The following is an 18438-nucleotide window of genomic DNA, read 5'->3' as shown; positions in this document are numbered from 1 at the left end:
CTGACATTTAAAGTATTGGTTAAGGCCCAGCATGACTCTTCAGTCTGTACTCCATGACTGTCTCAGGAGTTTTGAAGCCTCTCATTTGTCACATTTCAGTGTGACCCCCTGGTTATTTTGGATTGATTTGGTTTTGGGATGATATAGAGCTGCCTAGTCACAAAGAACCCAGATCAGCTGCATTTATACAGTGAAGCCCAAGGTCTTTGTGCCCTAGCTTCTTCTGTGTTTCCTTCCTAGCTAGAATCTCTCCCCCAGTGGTCTTTAAACATGTGCATTCATACCATTCTTCATGTGGGCTTGCCTTTTGCCCTGCTAGCATACAAGGATTCTGAGGGCCGCCAAGATTCCACTCTGGGCCCAGGGCTGTCCCAGTGTGTCTTACTTTCTCCAAGGCCAGTCTCTTTACCTCAAAATATCCAAGCCTAAAACAGCCCCAACAGTAACTTTTTACCTTTAACCACACTGCTAATTCCTAGCCAATCCCAGGCTCTGTGTTAAATGTAATTGTTGGGGTCACATTGAGGTGGATCGAGAAAGAGGCAGTGCTGACTTGGGACTTAAAAAGACTTGGGTTCAAGTCTTGTCTCTGACATACTGAGTGTGTGACTCTGCAAATCCCTTCACCTCAGTTCCCCCTGCATCTCTCTTAAGCTAAGGAGCAGTGAAGTGGCTGGTTTTCTTTTGGTCAAATAGGTCCCTATACTCATGAAATCACAGGGTTCTTCCCCTCCCCACCCCTGCCCCCTAAAAAATAAACAACCAGGCATGTTAGACTATTAAAAGGTAATACTTTCTGGAATGTCTGATACTCCTTACCCCTCAGTTCTCTGACATTCAGGTTTGTTATTGAACATAAAAGGAAGACATACACATTTAAAAAAATATGTGTGTGTGTGTGTGTGTGTGTGTGTGTATAAAACATCTTGCAACAAGTAATAGCTGAGATTATTTGGCATCTGATGTAGAAACCTTGTATACTAACAAGTTGATATATCTCTGTCCCATAATTCCCCTTTTGCTTTTTGAAAGTGGTCTTTCGTAGGCTCCAAGCTTCGCAGCTGTAGATTGTGTTGGCCGAGGGCCTCTTTTGCTCTGTCTGAAGTTTTCCATAAACACCACTGTTGGCTGTGGGTCAAACATGCACACAGGTGCCCTTTCACTGCTCTTTCTCCTTAGGAAGTCCACTCAATTAGACCAGGCCAAGGCCAACACTACATTTTATTTTATTTTTCATGGTAGAAAAACCCTGCCCAGTGTTAACTACAGTATGTAAGGCACAAGTGTCTCTGAAACATCCAAGTTGTGGGGAGGTTGTATGACAGTGATTCACTGCAGTCTCAGAGGACTCAATTCCAGGTGACCCTAAAGCCAATGGAAAGAGAAGCTACCCAGTGGGTGCTAGCAGCATGTGCTGCTTTCCCAGTGATCCTTCCTTTGTTTATGAGAAATGGCTTTCGGGACACATTGAACTCCACAAGGGCTGGCCAGTTGGCCATAATGCTGAGCTGGCATCCTCCAGAGTAGCACATCAAAGCCAGAGGGGGCCCTCTGGTCTCCTGGGCAGCTAGATTATCTGAGGAGGAGTTACAGAAAGACAGGAAGCTTCACTGTGCAGATGTGGCAGCTTGGAGAGATTGGGATCTGCCCTGTCCCAGAGGTGGTGATTGGAGGCTAGGCCTCAGCGTTGTGCCAGTCAAGTTGTGGAACTAGAGAAGCAGCGAAGACACAGTTCAGCGAGTGTATATGAAGGAGTTGATGAGAAACATGTGTGCGGAGGGCAAAGTGGAGATAAATGCATATCCTTAATTTGGCATTGTTCTTTGGAGAGATGAAGTCACTTCGTTCTGGAAGATAAGGGGTCCAACTAGGTTTTTTGTAGTCTGTCATGTTTGGTGTCATGATTTTTCAAATTTTTACATATAATATTGTGTTGTATATTTCTTGCTACCTTCTTGCCAACCTTATCTGTAAGCTCATTCAGTGCTGGATGGTAGTCTTATATTTATTGCGCCTAATAAATGTTTATTATGTTGTTTTATTATGGAGCCTAAGGTCACAGGGATGGAAAGAAGAATCTTAAGGAGAAATTAAAGGGATTGTACTTGGCGAAGTGGATGAGAGTTCAGACACAATTTGGTTGTTTCAAGGGAAGTAGAGGAAAGATCCGAGATCTTGAGTGCAGTAGGCAGGAGATTGGGGCCTGTTTGAATCCTGTTCTGCTGTTCCTTTTCTGCCTTTGGGAAATTCTAAGGCTTCATCAGTTTGTTGGGAGGAAAGCATTTCCTAACTTGAAAAGGCACTGTAGAAATATTACTTCATATCAGAGCACAAGTTCCTGAAAGGAAATTTTCAAGAAAAGATGGGAATGTCTCCTTCCAGTAGGGGACTGTTAGAATGGGTGTGCTCCCAGCATCCGCTTCAGTCTCAGGGCTCTGAGCCATAATCATATGGATAGAGTAGTCAGTAAGAACCAAGCTGCAATTGAAGAAAGCAGTAATTCCTTCTGTCTTTGGTGAATACTAATTTCCCTATACCTGTAGGCAGAAATTTGACTTGTTTGCTTTCACATATGAAAGTTTTGCAGTACTGCTTATCTGTTCTTTGTAGGGTCTGTAATAATAATGTAAATATCATGATATATACAGTGTCTCAAAAGTCTCAGTGCGGTTGTAAGGTTGTAAAGCGTTTGAAAGTTGTAAGCTTGTAAATCAGAACTGTATTCCCACTATTATAAAGTAGTTAGCTACTTCTTCGATATTCATTTTATGTAGTTTAAAGTATGGTCTGTCAATATAGGTTTGATTTTTATACAATATAGCTAAAACTGTTGTTAAAATTTCTAACTAGTCCAAGTTGGACTATTTCAATATTTCTCTCGAGTCATTTATCTTTAGGTAAAAGTCTAAATATTTGCTGAAAAAGTCATAGAATCTTGGTGAAGAAGTTTCTTCTTGCTCTATTGACGTATCAGATTATCTTCTGGAAACAGGTTGCTCAGCCTTGCTCAAATATATTTTTTTTGGTCTAATTCCTCAAAGGCTTCTGGTATCCCCATCTTTAAATTTTTTGATGGCCTGGACTTGTGAGTTCACTGATGTGGGGATCACATGTCTGCTGGTGCAGATCTCTTGCCTGGGGCGTGGAGAGGTTAGATTTCACCTCTAAGCAGGATCTGAGTCCAGGTTTTCCCATTTGTACACTGCACATTTCTGCTTTTGCTCTAGAAGTAAAGAGGCATTATTAAAATAATAGCTCTGGAGAGGAAGGGGGCTTCACATATATGCCATTTGGATTTTGTTCTGGCCACTCAGTTGTCCTTACAGCCTATTTAAACCTTTGCTGTTCGGCTTGGTTTTTGTTTGATTCAACCTGCGCTAACACTGACCATTCTTAAGCCGTCTGGTGAACACCAAACAGATGTGTCTTCTGTTAATTCTCTCTTTCTAAGTGATGGAGAATGGTTGGCTGTAAGAGTGTCAGAAAGAGGCGGGTTCCATGAAGCGTGTTGGTTTATCTCGGATTTATAACAGAGTTAAAGGCATCATACACTTTTTAATATCAGAAAGCAGAAATTGAAGTTAGTCAGCGTCATCTTTCTTAGACGGTAAGATAGTGATGAGAAGATAATGGATAAGGTAAGGCCAGGGGTGGGGTGGCATACTTTTTACTCTTTTGATGCTCAGATTTGTTTATTTTAAATTGAGTTTTCACCTAGTAGTACCATTGTGAATCCTTCCGTTCCCTACCGCAGCAGTATTGGATTGTTGAAATGCACTTGAAAGGTTTACTTTGGAAATCTAAGGTGTTTTTTTCCCCATAGATAATTGAAAATAAGATCAATCCTTATCCAGTCCAAGTAGAGTGAGTGGAACTGAGTCAACTAGTATTTATTAAGCACTTCATGTAAGGAATTAAATAGTAATAAAATAAGGAATGCTATATGCTTGTGTGGCACTTCATAGTTTTCTGAATGCTTTCCTAGACATTTTCCTTCCCACCACTTGCAGGCTAATTGGGGAGAAAACATTAAAGGATTCTTCTGTTGTTCAGTTGTGTCTGACTGAACTGAGCCCCATTTGGGGTTTTCTTGGTAGAGATACAGGAGATCTTTGCATTGCCTTCTCCAGATGAGGGAACTGAGGAAACAGGGTGGAGTGACTTGCCCAGGGCAGCACAGCCAGTGACTGCGTGAGTTCAGATTTGAATTCTTTCTGACTCCAGAATCTGAAAGGATTCTGCCTTCTTGCAAAACAGCTTCCCTTTGGGGCCAGCGAATAGCCATTGGGGGATGGGGACAGGGCCAGGAGGGGAGGAGGGATGCCTCAGGTGGGATGCCAGAATGATTGATGTTTTTTCCTTTTCTGGCAGTCATTTCAGTGAAGTTCTTTGTATTTCTCCTTCTGATATTTTCATAGAAATTAGAAGGAGTCATTGTGTCACAACAGGCTCTATCCCATAAATTTGAAGCTGCTACATCATTTATAAAAATCCCAGGGTTTGAGAATCGGAAGGGACATCAGTGGCCGTCTAGTCCAACCCCTGCATGACAGGAGTCCCCACTATCCCATATTGACAGTGGGCATCTACCTCCGCTTGAAGCCCTCCAAGGAGGGAGAGCTGCCACCTCTCTCAGGAGCCCTTCTCTGGACATCCTGCAGCTTGGTAATATCTTTCTTAAACCGTGGTGCCTGGAATTGGAACACAGGACCAAGGCAGAGGACAGTGGGACTGTCACCCCCTACTTCCTGAAAGCTGTACTGTTCTCATGCCTCTGGAGATCTCATTGGCTTTTTTGGCTGCCACATCACTTTGCTGACTCATTTTGAGCTTTGGGTCCACTCAGACCCCTAGGTTTTTTTCCAAAACAACTGCTCTCTAACCATGGCCTCTTGCATCTTGTATTTGTGAAGTTGATTTCTTATATCCAAGTGTAAACCTTGATGCTTATCTGTAGTGAATTTCGTCTTATTAGATTCAGCCCAATGGTGTGGTCCTTCAGGATCTTTTTTGGTCCTGATTTTGTCATCCTCTGTGTTAGTTGTGCCTCCCAGCTCTTTTTCATCTGCAGAATGGATGAGCATGCCACCCATGCCTTTAATCAAGTGGGGCTGAGCACAGATCTCTACAAGAGAATGTGCCACTTGGGGTGAACTGTCCTAGGATTGTTATGGAGGGGAGCAGGCTTCTAAGAGCCCTTTTCAAACTGTCAGGTGGTAGGATTCTGCAATTTCGAAGAATGGTGGTGCAGTGTCCGTGCATGCGTATGTGTGTGCCCCCTGGCTCTTAGCAAAGAGACGGCAGGCTAAATGAAGCAAACGTTTTCAGACAAGAGCCAATGTGTTGATTTGTTTTGCATGACTGTACTTTCTTGTTACAAGGTAGGGTGTTTTGGGGGGTGAGAGTGACTGGGAAGTTCCAGGTTTTATTTCAAAAGAGTCTCAATGAAACATTTTTAAAAGGATGATTATATAATGCTGTTTGTCTAGAAGCAGTGTTCACCAAGCAAGGCTGTACCTTTACTACTCCAAATATGTGGGGCAAAATAGAGAGAAACCTTAGGACCTTGGTAGAAAGATTTCTTGGTGGTTTTGTAAGGATTTTCTTGTCTTTTGATAACTTTTTATTGGTTGTTTAGTGTGAAAATTACCCCATCCCCAGGAAAATTTTATTTCAAGAAAACTGATCTACCAGTATGTGATCTATTTGATTGTTCTTGACTGGATTTGTTACTCATTGCTTAAGAATGGAAATGAGGGGTGTTGGAGGAGGTTGGGATTTAAATGTCACATCCATTTTGCAAGAGTTGTGTTGGAAAAGTTCCGTAATTACTTTGTTTTCTTTTCAGTGAGACCAAACTTTGAGGAAGGCGGGACGACAGTAGCAGGGAGAAAGCATGAATTTATCCGTTCTGAGAGTGAAAACTGGCGCATCTTTAGAGAGGAACAAAACGGGGAAGATGAAGATGGAGGCTGGCGCCTGGCAGGATCACGAAGGGATGGAGAGAGATGGCGTCCCCACAGCCCAGGTGAGAAGTACAGAAATCGCCGAAACACTGTCTAGAGAGAGATGACGATGAAGAGTGGTTGGTTTGTGCTTGGCTTTTGTCACTACAAAATATCGTCCAAGGAGAAGCGTGCTGTGGCTTGTTGACTTCTGTGCCTTAGGTTCCTCACCTAGCAAACAAAGGGATCTGTTGAAAGCATCACCCAAATTTCCTTCCTGCCTCACATTTCTGTGCTTCTGCTCCTAACTATCTGCACACACTTTTCATCATATATTTGCTTATGTAGAAACGGGAATGGAATGTGTCCCCTCTGCCGCTATGGGTCTCAAGAAAGGGTATGTTATTTTATTGCTATTTTCTCTGGAAAAAGTGGTGGCTTATTTTGGGAATAAGCTTCAAGCCCAGGTCACGAATGTATTGTCACATGTTCTTTTTTGTATCTTCACATTGGAAGCAGGGAGAGAGAATAAGAAGTCCTTTTTGGTTCTTTTGCCTCTTCTGTTTTACTCTGAGAATGCTTCAGTCTGTTCTTTCTCCTGACATTAGATATGCTGGTAATTGAAGACAGTGGTGCTTGTGTTAAAGTTCAGTCCCTCTCAAACTGCTGATTCAACACCGCATGATAATCAGATGTGGATGTAGCTTATGTAGGTCGTGAGGGCGTTGGGGGCTCAAGCTCATCAATTGCATATGTATCACTTGATTTTGTTCTTTCAGCATGATATCTTGGAATGGGAAAATGGAAAAGCGGAGTCTTAGAAAAGGTTACTGTCCACCCACTGCCAATGCCAATTATATTATGTTTTGTTTCTTCAAAATATAGTTGTATTGGCATTCTTTATTTTTATATTACTTGCACTTCTCAATTTATTTCTCCTCGAAAGTCATCCCTTATAACAAAAAAAATTTTAAAAATAGAGGGGGAATAATAGCTGAGCAAAACTAACATTAAAAAAGTCCGATATCAGGCAGTGAACAAGCATTTATTACATGGTTCCTGTGTGCCAAGCACTGTACTTGGCTCTGGAAGTACCAAAAAATGAAATAATCCTCCCTCACAAGGAGCTCATGTTCTAATGGGAGAGGGCCCTGGCAGCTGGTGGAATCAGGAAACCTTCATGCTGAGGATGGTGTTTGAGCTGTGTCTTTAAGGAACACAGGGGCTCTGGGAAGAAGAGGATTGCAGGCATGTAGGTGGGGTGGTGTTTGGCCAGATGATTAGAGAGCATGTCTCACCTTCCTGATCTCATGATCCTCTTCAAGAAGGAAGGTCAAACAACAGGATAGGGAGTAAAGTCCATGAAGGCCGTAAAGATAGCCTAGGGCCAAGTTACTTTAGACGTCAGAGCTAAACAAAGGTGTTTCATCTCAAGGTCAATAGGAAGCCATGGGAGTTGATGATTGAACAGCAGTCCTGTGGTCAGATTCCCATTTAAGGAAAATGTCCTTGGTTAGCTGTGTGTGGGTAGGACTGGAGTGGGGAGAGACAGGAGGCAGGGAGACCAGGTAGGAGGTTGTTGGCAAGTCAGTAATCTAGAAGGGAGGTGATGAGGGCCTGCACTAAGGGGGACCCTTGGTGGATGGGAAGGGCCAGATGTGAGAGATGTCCCGAAGGGAGGAATGGGAAGAACTGGCCATTGTCTGGATCTGAGGGGCAAGGGTGGAAGGAGAGGAGAGAGGCCGAGGATGTTGTCAGGGTCACTACAAAGATAGGTGGGGCTGAGGAGGTGCCTTTGCTAGAAAAGGGGACCGTGTAGGGGGAAAGCGTGAGCTCCTCATCCTCCTCTGCAAAGGGCCAGGTTTGCTGATTGCAGCTTTATAGGCTTCATCTCCATTGTCTTTGCTCCTCCCATTTACATTGTTGTGGTCATCATGTATACCTTTCCCTAGTTTTACTTCCTGTACTTTGCATAATTTCACTTGGCTTACCATCACATCTGTGTTCATCCCATTCACTGTTTCTTAGAGGACAGTCGTATTCCATTATATTAATGAATTGATGTTTGTTTAACTATTGACCAGGGGCAGCTGTATCACTTCTAGCTCTTTCCTACTACAGAAAGTGCTTCTATAAATATTTTGGTGTATTTAGTGTGTGGGGCCTTTTTATAATCAATGACCTCCTTGGAACGTAGAGCTAGCATTGGAATCTCTCTGTCAAAAGGCATGACATTTGGATTATTTTCTTGCAGAATTCCAAATCACTTTGCAGAACAGTTGCACTAGTGTACAAACTCTGCCAGTTCATACTCTATAGTTCATTAATGTGTCCATATTCTTACAACTCCTTGAACCTTGACTCTTCTCTTTAAATCATCTCTCAGTTTTCTCCATGTGAGTTGAAACCTCAGAATTGTTTTGGTTTACATTTTTCTTTTTGTTAATGATTTGGAGTGTTCTTTCATATGGTTTTTAAGATTTTATAGCTCTTCGTTTGGGATTTGTTTGTTCATAACCTTTGACCACTTGTTTATTGGGGAATGGTTTTTGTACTTACATATTTGTTAATTTTACTTCATATTTTGGATATCAGACTTTTATCAGAGGTTGGATAGATTTTCCCCCAGTCAGCCACTTACTTTCTGGTCTCACTCGCGTTCATTTTGTTCATGCAAAATTTTTTCAATTTCTTCTACTTGAAATCATCTGTTTTGTCTTTGTAATTGTGTCTATCCCTGGTTTGTTTAAGAAATCGCTCCCGGGTCATAACTATGAAAAGTATATGTCCTCGTCCTCTTCTAATTTTTTTTTTAATGGTGTGACCTTTTAATATTCAAGTCACATGGGATACTTTAAAGATTTTTAACATATCGTTTGAACTTTGCTTTAGTATATAAAACCACTAACCACATCATATTAGACCTATCTAGCTTATCAAGTGCTTGAACAGTTTAGCTGACATTATTTTGTTGACATTGTTAGAAGCATAACAAACTTTGAAGAAATTTTTGATCATTTTATAAACTCTTTCAGGGTAGATGTTTTTGACAGTGTCATTGGGGTCTTGTCCTTAGATTCCCGGGCACCTGGGATCCCTGATTCTCTTCTCTTCCATTCATATCCTCACCAGCATTGGTCTGCCCCAGGCATCCAGATAGGATTGTTCTAGTCCAAGGGATCGTGGCCTTGGTGCTACATTTGCCAGCTTAGTGGAGGGGAGGGGCTTGTAGAGCGTGTTCCCAGTGAGTGAGTATTCGTTGAAAGATTGGACAAGATCTGAGCTAAGAGAGAAGATGAATTCCAGCTGGTCAAAAGCAAATAAGGTGAATGTTTTGGAAGAGGAGCAGCATTTCTCAGCCTGGGCAGTGTTGATTCTGTTAAAGGGAGTTAAACAAAGTAAAATTTGAAACTCTTCGACTGTCCCTCCAATCCATTTGTATTTTAGGGAGATCATTTTTTTCTCTGAATGGTCATATAAACCTTAGATTAAGTGTAATTTGTCAGTATATTCAACACAAATATGTAAATCCGGTCTCCTGGTGTTTTGTTTGTTTGTTTACTTTAGTTTGTTCATGTCATTTTCATGCAGTAAGAATTTAAGAAAGAGGGAAGCGCTGGGTTAGAAAAAAGAATGAAAATTGATTTCTTTCAAAGGAAACGGTTTTTTTCTCATCCCACTACCTAGAAAGTTTTTGAGTAATATTCATTGTAAGCTGTCTCTTTATGCTTGTTAGAAGAATATAATTTTAAATGACTATTTACCTAAAGTTTTTGTTGTGGTTGCCTTGATCGTTTACACTACAAAATATAGAAAACTGCACCCGGAATTTCAGTTTGGCCCTTGTAGGCCTTATTGTAGACGCTGTGATGCTGATGTAGACCCAAGCTCTGGACCATCAGTTTACCAGGCAAAAGTACATCTGTCCCTGGTACCAGACGTAAAGATTGTACTCAACATCATAAGGAGTACGTTATCATAATTATTGGTGAACTCTTTCTAATATGAAATGCTGAGGTGACAGCAGGGTGCTCTAGAACCTTGTAGCCTGCTTTTTATTGAAATCATGTTTATTACAGCACAGTTCCACTGATGCATACATGTGTAGAAATGAGATAATAGGACACCCTAGTGCTTGATGTGTATGATAAACTAAACACACCTGTATCTAGAAAGAATGGAGGCCACACACAGAAATAGACCTTTAGGTGATGCTGGCTGGATACGTGGACATCTTTTAATTGTTAATATGGCTTGGATGCCAAGCTATATTTGATAGAATTTTGATAGAAGAATCTTTTCCCCCGTTTCACAGCTTCCCTTCTTTTCCTAGGCACATTCTTTTTTCTTTTTTTTTGTGCAAAAGCTTTTCCATTTCATGCAATCAAAATTATCTCACTTATATTTTGAAATTGCCTCTCCTTCATTTAGTTAGGAATATATTCTACTTGCAGCTGTGAAAGGTAGGATCTGATTGTCTTCTCATTTTTTCATGTATCCATTTTAAATGTATTACAGAATACAAGTGAATGAATAAAGCTTTTATGAAGCACTCACCGTACGTTCAGCTTTTTGCTGAGTGCTGGGGATATATATATGGAAAAGTCAGAGGATCCCTGCTTTAAGGAGCTCACGTTCTAATGGGGGAGGCAACACATAGGGAATGTTTCAGATGCAGTCATGGTAGGCACGTCCTTTGGGCCTTGGGATGTGCTGACAAAGCACATACTAGCACTGCTTCTGTATGGTCTTCTGTGCTGACAAGATCCTCTTAGTTTCTGACGTTGAGCAACCTGACAGGATCAAAGACTTTCCATTCTGGGTCGTCAGCCCCTACAAAGTGATCCTCAGGCTGCAGCTTCTCAGGGGGATGGCCCAGGGCACTGGGCTGGGAGCATCAGACTCAGGGGCCTGGGCTGTCTCTACCTGGGGAGATGGGCATGAGGATGGCGAGTTCAGACCTGTCTGGCACACGCTGTCTCCTGTCTCTTTCCCAGAGTTCCCTGCTGCTTCATCTAATTTGGCCCGCCTGGCCTGTGTATGGCAGTTGTCTTTTGATGTAGGGGTAGCTGGCTGTGAGAGGCAGTCTGGGAGCAGTGTGCTGCCCTCCCAGGGCTCCTGTGCCCATTTGCCTGTTGGTGGCAGCTAATCAGCAGGCAGCTGCCGCTGGTGATAAGGAAGGGGCTTTCCTCTCCTCAGTGACTTCTGCCCCAATAATGACTGTCCAGGCCAAGAAAAGATAGACTAGCCAGGAAGCAGGCCCGGGCACTGTCATTCCCAAGGTTCTACGGAATCCTGGGCTGTTTCCATCAGGGTCTCAGGGGAGATGGTGGTGATGGTTTGACTTGCCTGGTGTAAAAGGCGTTGATGTAAGTCTAAGTGGTGCCAGACTGCTTAAAAAGCAATTCTACCTTGTCTTTCATTTTCAAAATGAGTATTCTCCCCCCCCCCCCCCCGGCCAAGCTTCATTGTAGGTTAGCTAGTAAAAGAGGCTTTCACCCAGGGCAGGGGAAAGTCAGCAATAAGTCTGCATTTTCTCTTTTGAAAGCTTTCCTTTAGTTCGCCATGGACTGATACTTCATGTTATCCATAGTAGATGTGACTAGCTTGCTCACAGTTATTTGCATACTGAATTGCCACTTAAGGGTAAAAGAGTCTAGCTCATATCACATGTTGTAGAAATGATTTGAGGCATTATAATTTTTCTGTGAAACTAGTAGCCCAATGCCATATTTTTATTCTTTATGTAAGGATTTTTGAAAACTCTGGTTATTTCAAATTTTTCAAAAGTGTGTACTTTTCAGCATGAGAAGATGTACACATTTATCTGATCTTTTAAATTTGGCCTTAATGGATCCCACAGGTCAGGTAGACAGTTGTTGGAATATTTACACTGAATAACAACCTGATAATAAACATTAGATCAAATTATATTTTTAACTTAGTGCCTTTAACTTGTTTTTCTTAGCTATTTTAGAGCCTGCATCTCGACTAAATAATTAATAATGGTCATATGGTTATAGCATGCCATTGAGTCACTTGATGACAGTACGTTCTCAACTGGTATTTGTTGTAATTCATTTAATTTTAAGCAAGGAAGTAACAGATAGGCTACCCATACTTGTGATTTCTAAATGTCCTGTTCATATCCTACCCAGTGCTTTCTTTCCTTCCCTCTAAATTTTCTTTTCTTTTTTTTTCTTTTGTTTATTTTTTTCTTGACTCTAGATTTTCTTAAGAACTCCCTATCCCACTCTCCACTGTGGTTCTTCCAAACCTTTTCAAACCTCCCATTCCATTCCTTCCCTTCTCTTCCATATCGCACCTGAAGACCATTCGCTGTGAGTTCCCTCTTCTCCTCTCTTAAGATTCAGGTGCCTTCTGCCACTGTCTCCTCCTTTACCCTGTATCTCCCACAGAGAGGTGGCCCCATTCCTTCCTGACAGATTGTCCCTGCTGTCGTCCCCACTATTTCACTTATCTTCAGGCTCCCCTACCTACTGGTTCCTTCCCTGCTACCTATTATAGGCATGCCCATGTCTCCCCCATCCTCCAAAAACCCCTCCAACTTGATTCTTCCATCCTTGCTAACTATTGTCCTATATTTCTTCTGCCTTTTGTGGCCACATTGCTTGAAAAGACTATTTGCAATCAGTGCCTTCATTTCCTTTCCTCTCATTTAATCCCCTACAGTTTGTCTTGTGACTTCATTCCACCAAAGCTGTTCTGTCCAAAGTTACCAATGATCCAGTGGCCAGATTTAGTGGTCTTTTCTCAGTCCTCATTGTTCTTGACCGCTCTGTTCATCACCTTCTTCTCCTTGATCTGCTTGCCACTTTCTTCTGATTCACCTCCTACCACTCTGACTGCTCTGGCCTGGGCCCTCCATTCTCCCTTCTCCCTCTGTACTACTTCACTTGGTGACCTCGTCAGCTCCTGTGGCTTTAAATGTCATCTCTATGCTGATGATTTTTTTTAAAATTTATTTTAATTTATCAGCAATCACTTCCATAAGGTTTTGAGTTTTAAATTTTTCTCCCCCTCCCTCCCCCATTCGGTGTACAGTCTGATATAGGTTATACACATACATTCCTATTAAACATATTTTCACATTAGTGATGTTGTAAAGAAGAATTAGAACCAATAGGAGGAACCACCAGAAAGAGGAAACAAAACACAGCAGAAGGGAAAAAATAGCAAATAGTATGCTTCAATCTACATTCAAATTCCATAGTTCTTTCTTTGTATGTGGATATATGCTGATGACTCTTTTTTTTTTAATTTATTTTTGCTAGGTAATTGGGGTAAAGTGACTTGCCCAGGGTCACATAGCTAGTAAGTGTCATGTGTTGTGTGTCTGAGAATGGATTTGAACTCAGGTCTTCCTGACTCCAAGGCCAGAGCTCTATCAACTGTGCCACCTAGCTGCCCCTATGCTGATGCTTCTTAAAGTGACCTCTGCTGACCTCCAGCCTCCCATCTCATGTTGCTTTTCAGATGTCTCAAACTGGATGTTCAATTAATGTCTTGAACTCTGTGTGCTGAAAACCAAAGTCATCATCCCATTCTCTTTCCCCTTCCAAACTGACCTATCACTGTTGAGGGTACCACCAGTCTCCCAGGCTCACAAGCTTGTGTCATCTTTGATCCTTCACTGTTTCTTAGAACCTGCTGTCTGGCACGCTTGCGTGCGCTCTTTCAGCACCACTCTCCCCCCCCCACACACACACACTCCCCCAACTCCAATCCAATCTGTTGTGAAGGCCTTGGCCTTCTCTGACACTGCCACCACCCCCTGTGTGAGCTCTCATCGCCTCATGCCTGGATTATTGCAGTAGCTTGCTGCTCATTCTTCCTGCCTCCAGTTTTTCTCTACTCCAGTTCATCCTCCATTGAAACCCCCCAAGCAATAAACTGATGGCTCCCTGTCATCTCCAAGATCAAATCCCGATCAGATCAAAATCCTCTATTTGGTGTTCATTGCCCTTCATAACCTCTCCTTCCCTGCCGCCCCCTCTCACCTTTCCAGTCTTATACCTTACATCCTTCCATGTCCTCTTTCATCTAGCAACTCTGGCCTCTTGGCTGTTCCAAAACTAAGACCTTCCCTCTCTTGTCTTCAGCCATTCTCTCTGGCTTTCCCCTGTGACTAGAAGGCTCTGCCTCCCGCCTTCTACCTGATGCAGGAAGCCTTTCCCAATCCGTCTCAATTTTAGGCCCTTCCCTCTGTTAATTATTTCCTGTTTATCCTGTATGGGACTTGATGTACACATCTGTTTGCTTGTCATCTCTCTAATTAAACAGTGACCTCTTTGGTTTCAGGGACTGTCTTTTGCATTTTTTTGTATCCCCAGCACTTACATAGCACAGAGCCTGGCACATAATAGGTGCCTAATAAATGCTTATTGACTGACTGAGCCATTCATTTTTTTCCTTCCCTGTCTTAGATGGTCCTCGATCTGCAGGGTGGCGAGAGCACATGGAACGGCGACGAAGGTTTGAATTTGACTTTCGAGAACGGGATGATGAGCGAGGTTACCGAAGGGTGAGGTCTGGCAGTGGTAGCATAGATGATGACAGGGACAGCCTTCCTGAATGGTGCCTGGAGGACGCTGAAGAGGAGATGGGAACTTTTGATTCCTCCGGGGCCTTCCTCTCCCTAAAGGTGAACACTTGTTTCCTTTTTCGTGGCAGAGGAGAGTAGTGAAGAAATGAGTTATTGAGAGTATATGTTTCCTTGTTACAGAAAGTACAGAAAGAGCCCATTCCTGAGGAACAGGAAATGGACTTTCGGCCTGTAGAGGAGGGGGAGGAGCGCTCTGATTCGGAGGGGAGCCACAATGAAGAAGCCAAAGAACCTGATAAGGCTGCCAGCAGAGATGGGGATCAAGTAGATCGAGGAGCTGTAGGTAAGGAAGACTCCTTGGAACTTTGGCCAGACTTCAATAATTAATTTATTATTAATTCAAGATCCTTCCCTGTCGTAGAAACTTCAGAAGAACCCGTCAGGCCATCGTCCCCAAGTGCGCAGCCGGCTAGTCCTTCAGAGCGGCAGCCTCAGGAACCCCTGCAGCCAAGCCTATTTGAGAGGAAAGAAGAGAGCAAAATGGAGCAGCCGGAAGAGGACAGCCAGTCTGAGAGCTCCCTCCCCACCCAGGGGCCCAGCAGAGGGGAAGGTACTTGGCCTTTCCGATGTCAGCAGACCAACTGAAGTTGAGATGATGAGACCCAAGGGTTTCCTTCATGCTGTCCATTCTTTGCAGAGAAATGGAAACTGGGGGGGGGGGGGAATACCCTAACACAGTGATCTTGTTTGACTCTGTTCCTCTGCTTAATCACCATAATAATTGTCTTTCTATAGTATTTTGTAGTTTACATTTGTTCTGTTATTTGAGCACTACAAAGGCCATGTGAAGTAGATGCTGTTCTTATTCTCATTTCATAGCTTAAGAAGCTGAGCCTGAGAGAGAATCTGTGACTTGCCCAGGGTCACACAGCTAGGGCCCAATTTGAACTTAGTAAGGCCTTGATCCACTCTACCACTCCCCGTTCTGCAGTGCCCAGGGGACAGTGTGACAGCCTCTGGCCCCAGGCTCCTCTCTAGATTCTGGGAGTTTATTTGAGACAAAAACTTAGGTGAGTTCAGTCATCATTGCCCTGAACCCCCAGTTAGGAAAAATTCTTAACACTTAAGCAGAGGCTGCCTAATTTACCATTTATATTTATTTCTAGTTACTCCAGGCATTTTTGAGGCAAAAATTCAGTTTACTGAAAATATTTGGGTCGTGTAGCAATTGATTATGGTATACTTACTGTCTGTGGATAGAGAGGCAGGACGAGGGGATACTGGGGAAAGAATTGACCTTTGGGGGGGCCTTGTTCTGCCCCAAGATGTTTATAATGCCAGTGACCCTCCTGGACATCTCCCTTCTCTGCCACAGGATTCTGATCCTTATGAGGCCAGGACTTCAAATCTCCATGCCTCTTTTCTTCCTTAAGTTGTCTATATGTAACCTGAAAGATTTGTAATAGTCACTTTCTTTTGTGATTTGTAAAGTTCTCTAGCAAGTATAATTTCATTCTGTATGTACCTGTCACCTCTTGCTCAATGACTGTGCAAATACTCTACAGGAGGATTACAGATCCGAATTTTATTGTATTGAATTATTGACTGAAATTTGATATTTAATAATAATGCAGTGTGATAAAATTCTGTTACAGCAGTAGTATTTGGACTGTCCCCAGTAGTCTTTTGTGAGGAGATCTGACTTCACTGAATATTCCCCCCAAAATGGAGGAGGCAGAATGAGCTATACTTACATGATCTTAGGGTGAGGAAAATGTGGGTTCAGATGTGGTCTGTGACAGGTTTCTGACCTTGTAATCTTTGAGCCAGTCACTTGACCTCTTCTGTGCCCCCAGGTAGAATATTAGGGCTACAAGCTGCCAAGTGTGTGTTAACATGCTTTGTTACTTTTCCCCCTTAAGACTGCTAATGAAATCACAGCTTCTGTCCCATTCCCTTCCCCTTCAAAAAAAAAATCCTGAAATAATTTGGATATTTCCTATGACTTAGAAAGGCTTTCTTTAAATTGTAATTTTTGGTAACTGATTGATATAGCTACTGTTTTCACCATTTTTTCTGTTCAAGTTGTTGATTTTTCTTTTATTAGTTTGCCCTGACTTAATGCAGAATTTCTAGTTAGTCTTGCTGTCAGGCAGCCTAAATGTAGACATGTGTTCTCCTGAGGCCACTATATCTATGCCAGAGGCTTTTAATGTCTTCCATCTCTTTCTCTAGAACTGGTCCCTGCTGTCCAGTCTTTGTCACAGAATGCTTCAGACCCATCCTCTTCTGGTCTCCTTCTCCCCCCTCCCGTTGCCAGTCCAGGCCCCACCCTCCGGACCCCCCAGACACCAGCCCTGGCTGCTCCTGGCATGAGCACTGTCTCTGCAGATCCAGATGATGAAGATGGCCTCAAACACCTGCAGCAGGTAAATGTTAGGCCTCCTTAGCATCAGGAACTTCCTGGAAACTGTAGCGGTATTGCACAAGTAGGCCAACGTAGAATGTTCTTTTCTGTTTTAATCACCAAAAGGGGCAGACACGTTTTGTGTCTTTAGTTGTGAGTGTGAGCTTCATTCCCTTTCCAGTCCTTTCATGCTTATAAATGTCTGTTATGCAGTGGTCATCGTGTCAGGTTATTTTTTGCTCCTTTTGAGTTTGCCCTTGGCTGTTTTTTTGCTTTCGGTATGTGAAGAATGCAAAAAAATGCTCCCTTTCAGCAATTGCTAATGGGTACCATTGTCTTGATTTTCAGTTTAGCTGGATGTTAAATCAAACAACCATTAAAGGGTCAGGATAGGAACATCCTGGTCTGTCATTATCTGAGGAGACTGTAGATTTCCATTTAATTGTATATGTGTTGTTGGTCAGTCTGTTGAGGTTTTCTTGGCAAAGATACTGGAGTAGTTTGCCATTTCCTTTTCCAGCTTATTTTACAGATGAGGAAACTGAGGCAAACAGGGTGAAGTGACTTGCCTGAGGTCACACAGCTAGTAGGTGTCTCAGGCTGGATTTGAACTAAGGTCTTTTCTGACTCCAGGCCTGGTGTTCTGTCCACTGCACCACCTAGCTGCCCAGTTGTGTCTGTACTTCTGTCATATTCAAAATAGACAATTCACCTTTTAAAAAAAACAGTTCCTCTAAGAGTTATCTCTGTTTTGTAAGATGCTCGTTGTATTATGTCAGTTGAGCATTGGACCCTAGTTCTATTGCTGATCCACTTTCAGGTTTATACTTTCATGTTGGTCTTTGGTTTAAAGGTATTTTTCCTGTGTCTGTATGGAGACAACTTCTGTCCTCATTCTTTTACCTCTGCAGCATTTGTAAGTCCCTGCTCTTGTTCTCTCTTGGGTGGACTTCTCCTAGCTCTCTGATCACTCTTCATTTTTTTTTAAAAATTAATTTATTTTGATTTATCAACAATCACTTCCATAAGCTTTTGAGTTTAAAATTTTTCTCCGCCTTCCTCCCCACCACCCTCCCCAAGACGGCACACAATCTGATGTAGGCTGTACATATACATTCCTATTAAACATATTTTCACATTAATGATGTTGTAAGTAAGAATTAGAACCGATAGGAAGAACCACCAGAAAGAGGAAACAAAATACAACAGAAGAAAAAAAAATAGCAAATAGTCTGCTTCGGTCTGCATTCAAACTCCCTAGTTCTTTCTTTGGATGTGGATAGCATTTTCCATCATGAGACGTTGGAGATGTCTAATGGATCACTCTTCATTTTAACTTACATTTGCTTTATATGTGTATGTTTTTGTGTGTGTTGAATGTGTGCGGGCCTGTGTTCTCTCCCAAAAGAATGTCAGCTCTTTCACGGCAGGAACTATTTCATTTGTATCGTAGTAACCCCCGTGCCTGGCACACGTGCTTAAGTAATACTTGCTGATTAATTAATTGCTTGGTCTCATGA

The 18438-nt window shown here is 42.5% G+C and overlaps 1 protein-coding gene across 10 annotated transcripts in view; it reads left to right on the top strand.

Annotated features, from left to right (window-relative positions):
• GIGYF2 (GRB10 interacting GYF protein 2) overlaps positions 1 to 18438 on the top strand; it is a 162318-nt gene that overhangs the window by 97025 nt on the left and 46855 nt on the right. For all 10 annotated transcript variants that reach the window (XR_013486773.1, XM_078154640.1, XM_078154638.1 and 7 more), the window contains 5 exons: positions 5849 to 6028; positions 14393 to 14610; positions 14692 to 14854; positions 14933 to 15121; positions 16747 to 16940. Coding sequence is in view for 9 of the 10 variants with exons in the window: in XM_078154640.1 (XP_078010766.1) it covers positions 5849 to 6028; positions 14393 to 14610; positions 14692 to 14854; positions 14933 to 15121; positions 16747 to 16940 (944 nt within the window). In the remaining variant the exon portion in view is untranslated. The remainder of the gene's footprint in view (positions 1 to 5848; positions 6029 to 14392; positions 14611 to 14691; positions 14855 to 14932; positions 15122 to 16746; positions 16941 to 18438) is intronic.

This window comes from Phascolarctos cinereus, unplaced genomic scaffold, assembly GCF_003287225.1.
Source record: "Phascolarctos cinereus isolate Bilbo 61053 unplaced genomic scaffold, phaCin_HiC Scaffold_5;HRSCAF=322, whole genome shotgun sequence".
NCBI classification, from domain to species: Eukaryota; Metazoa; Chordata; class Mammalia; order Diprotodontia; family Phascolarctidae; genus Phascolarctos; species Phascolarctos cinereus.
This window is presented reverse-complemented; position numbering and strand designations above follow the sequence as displayed.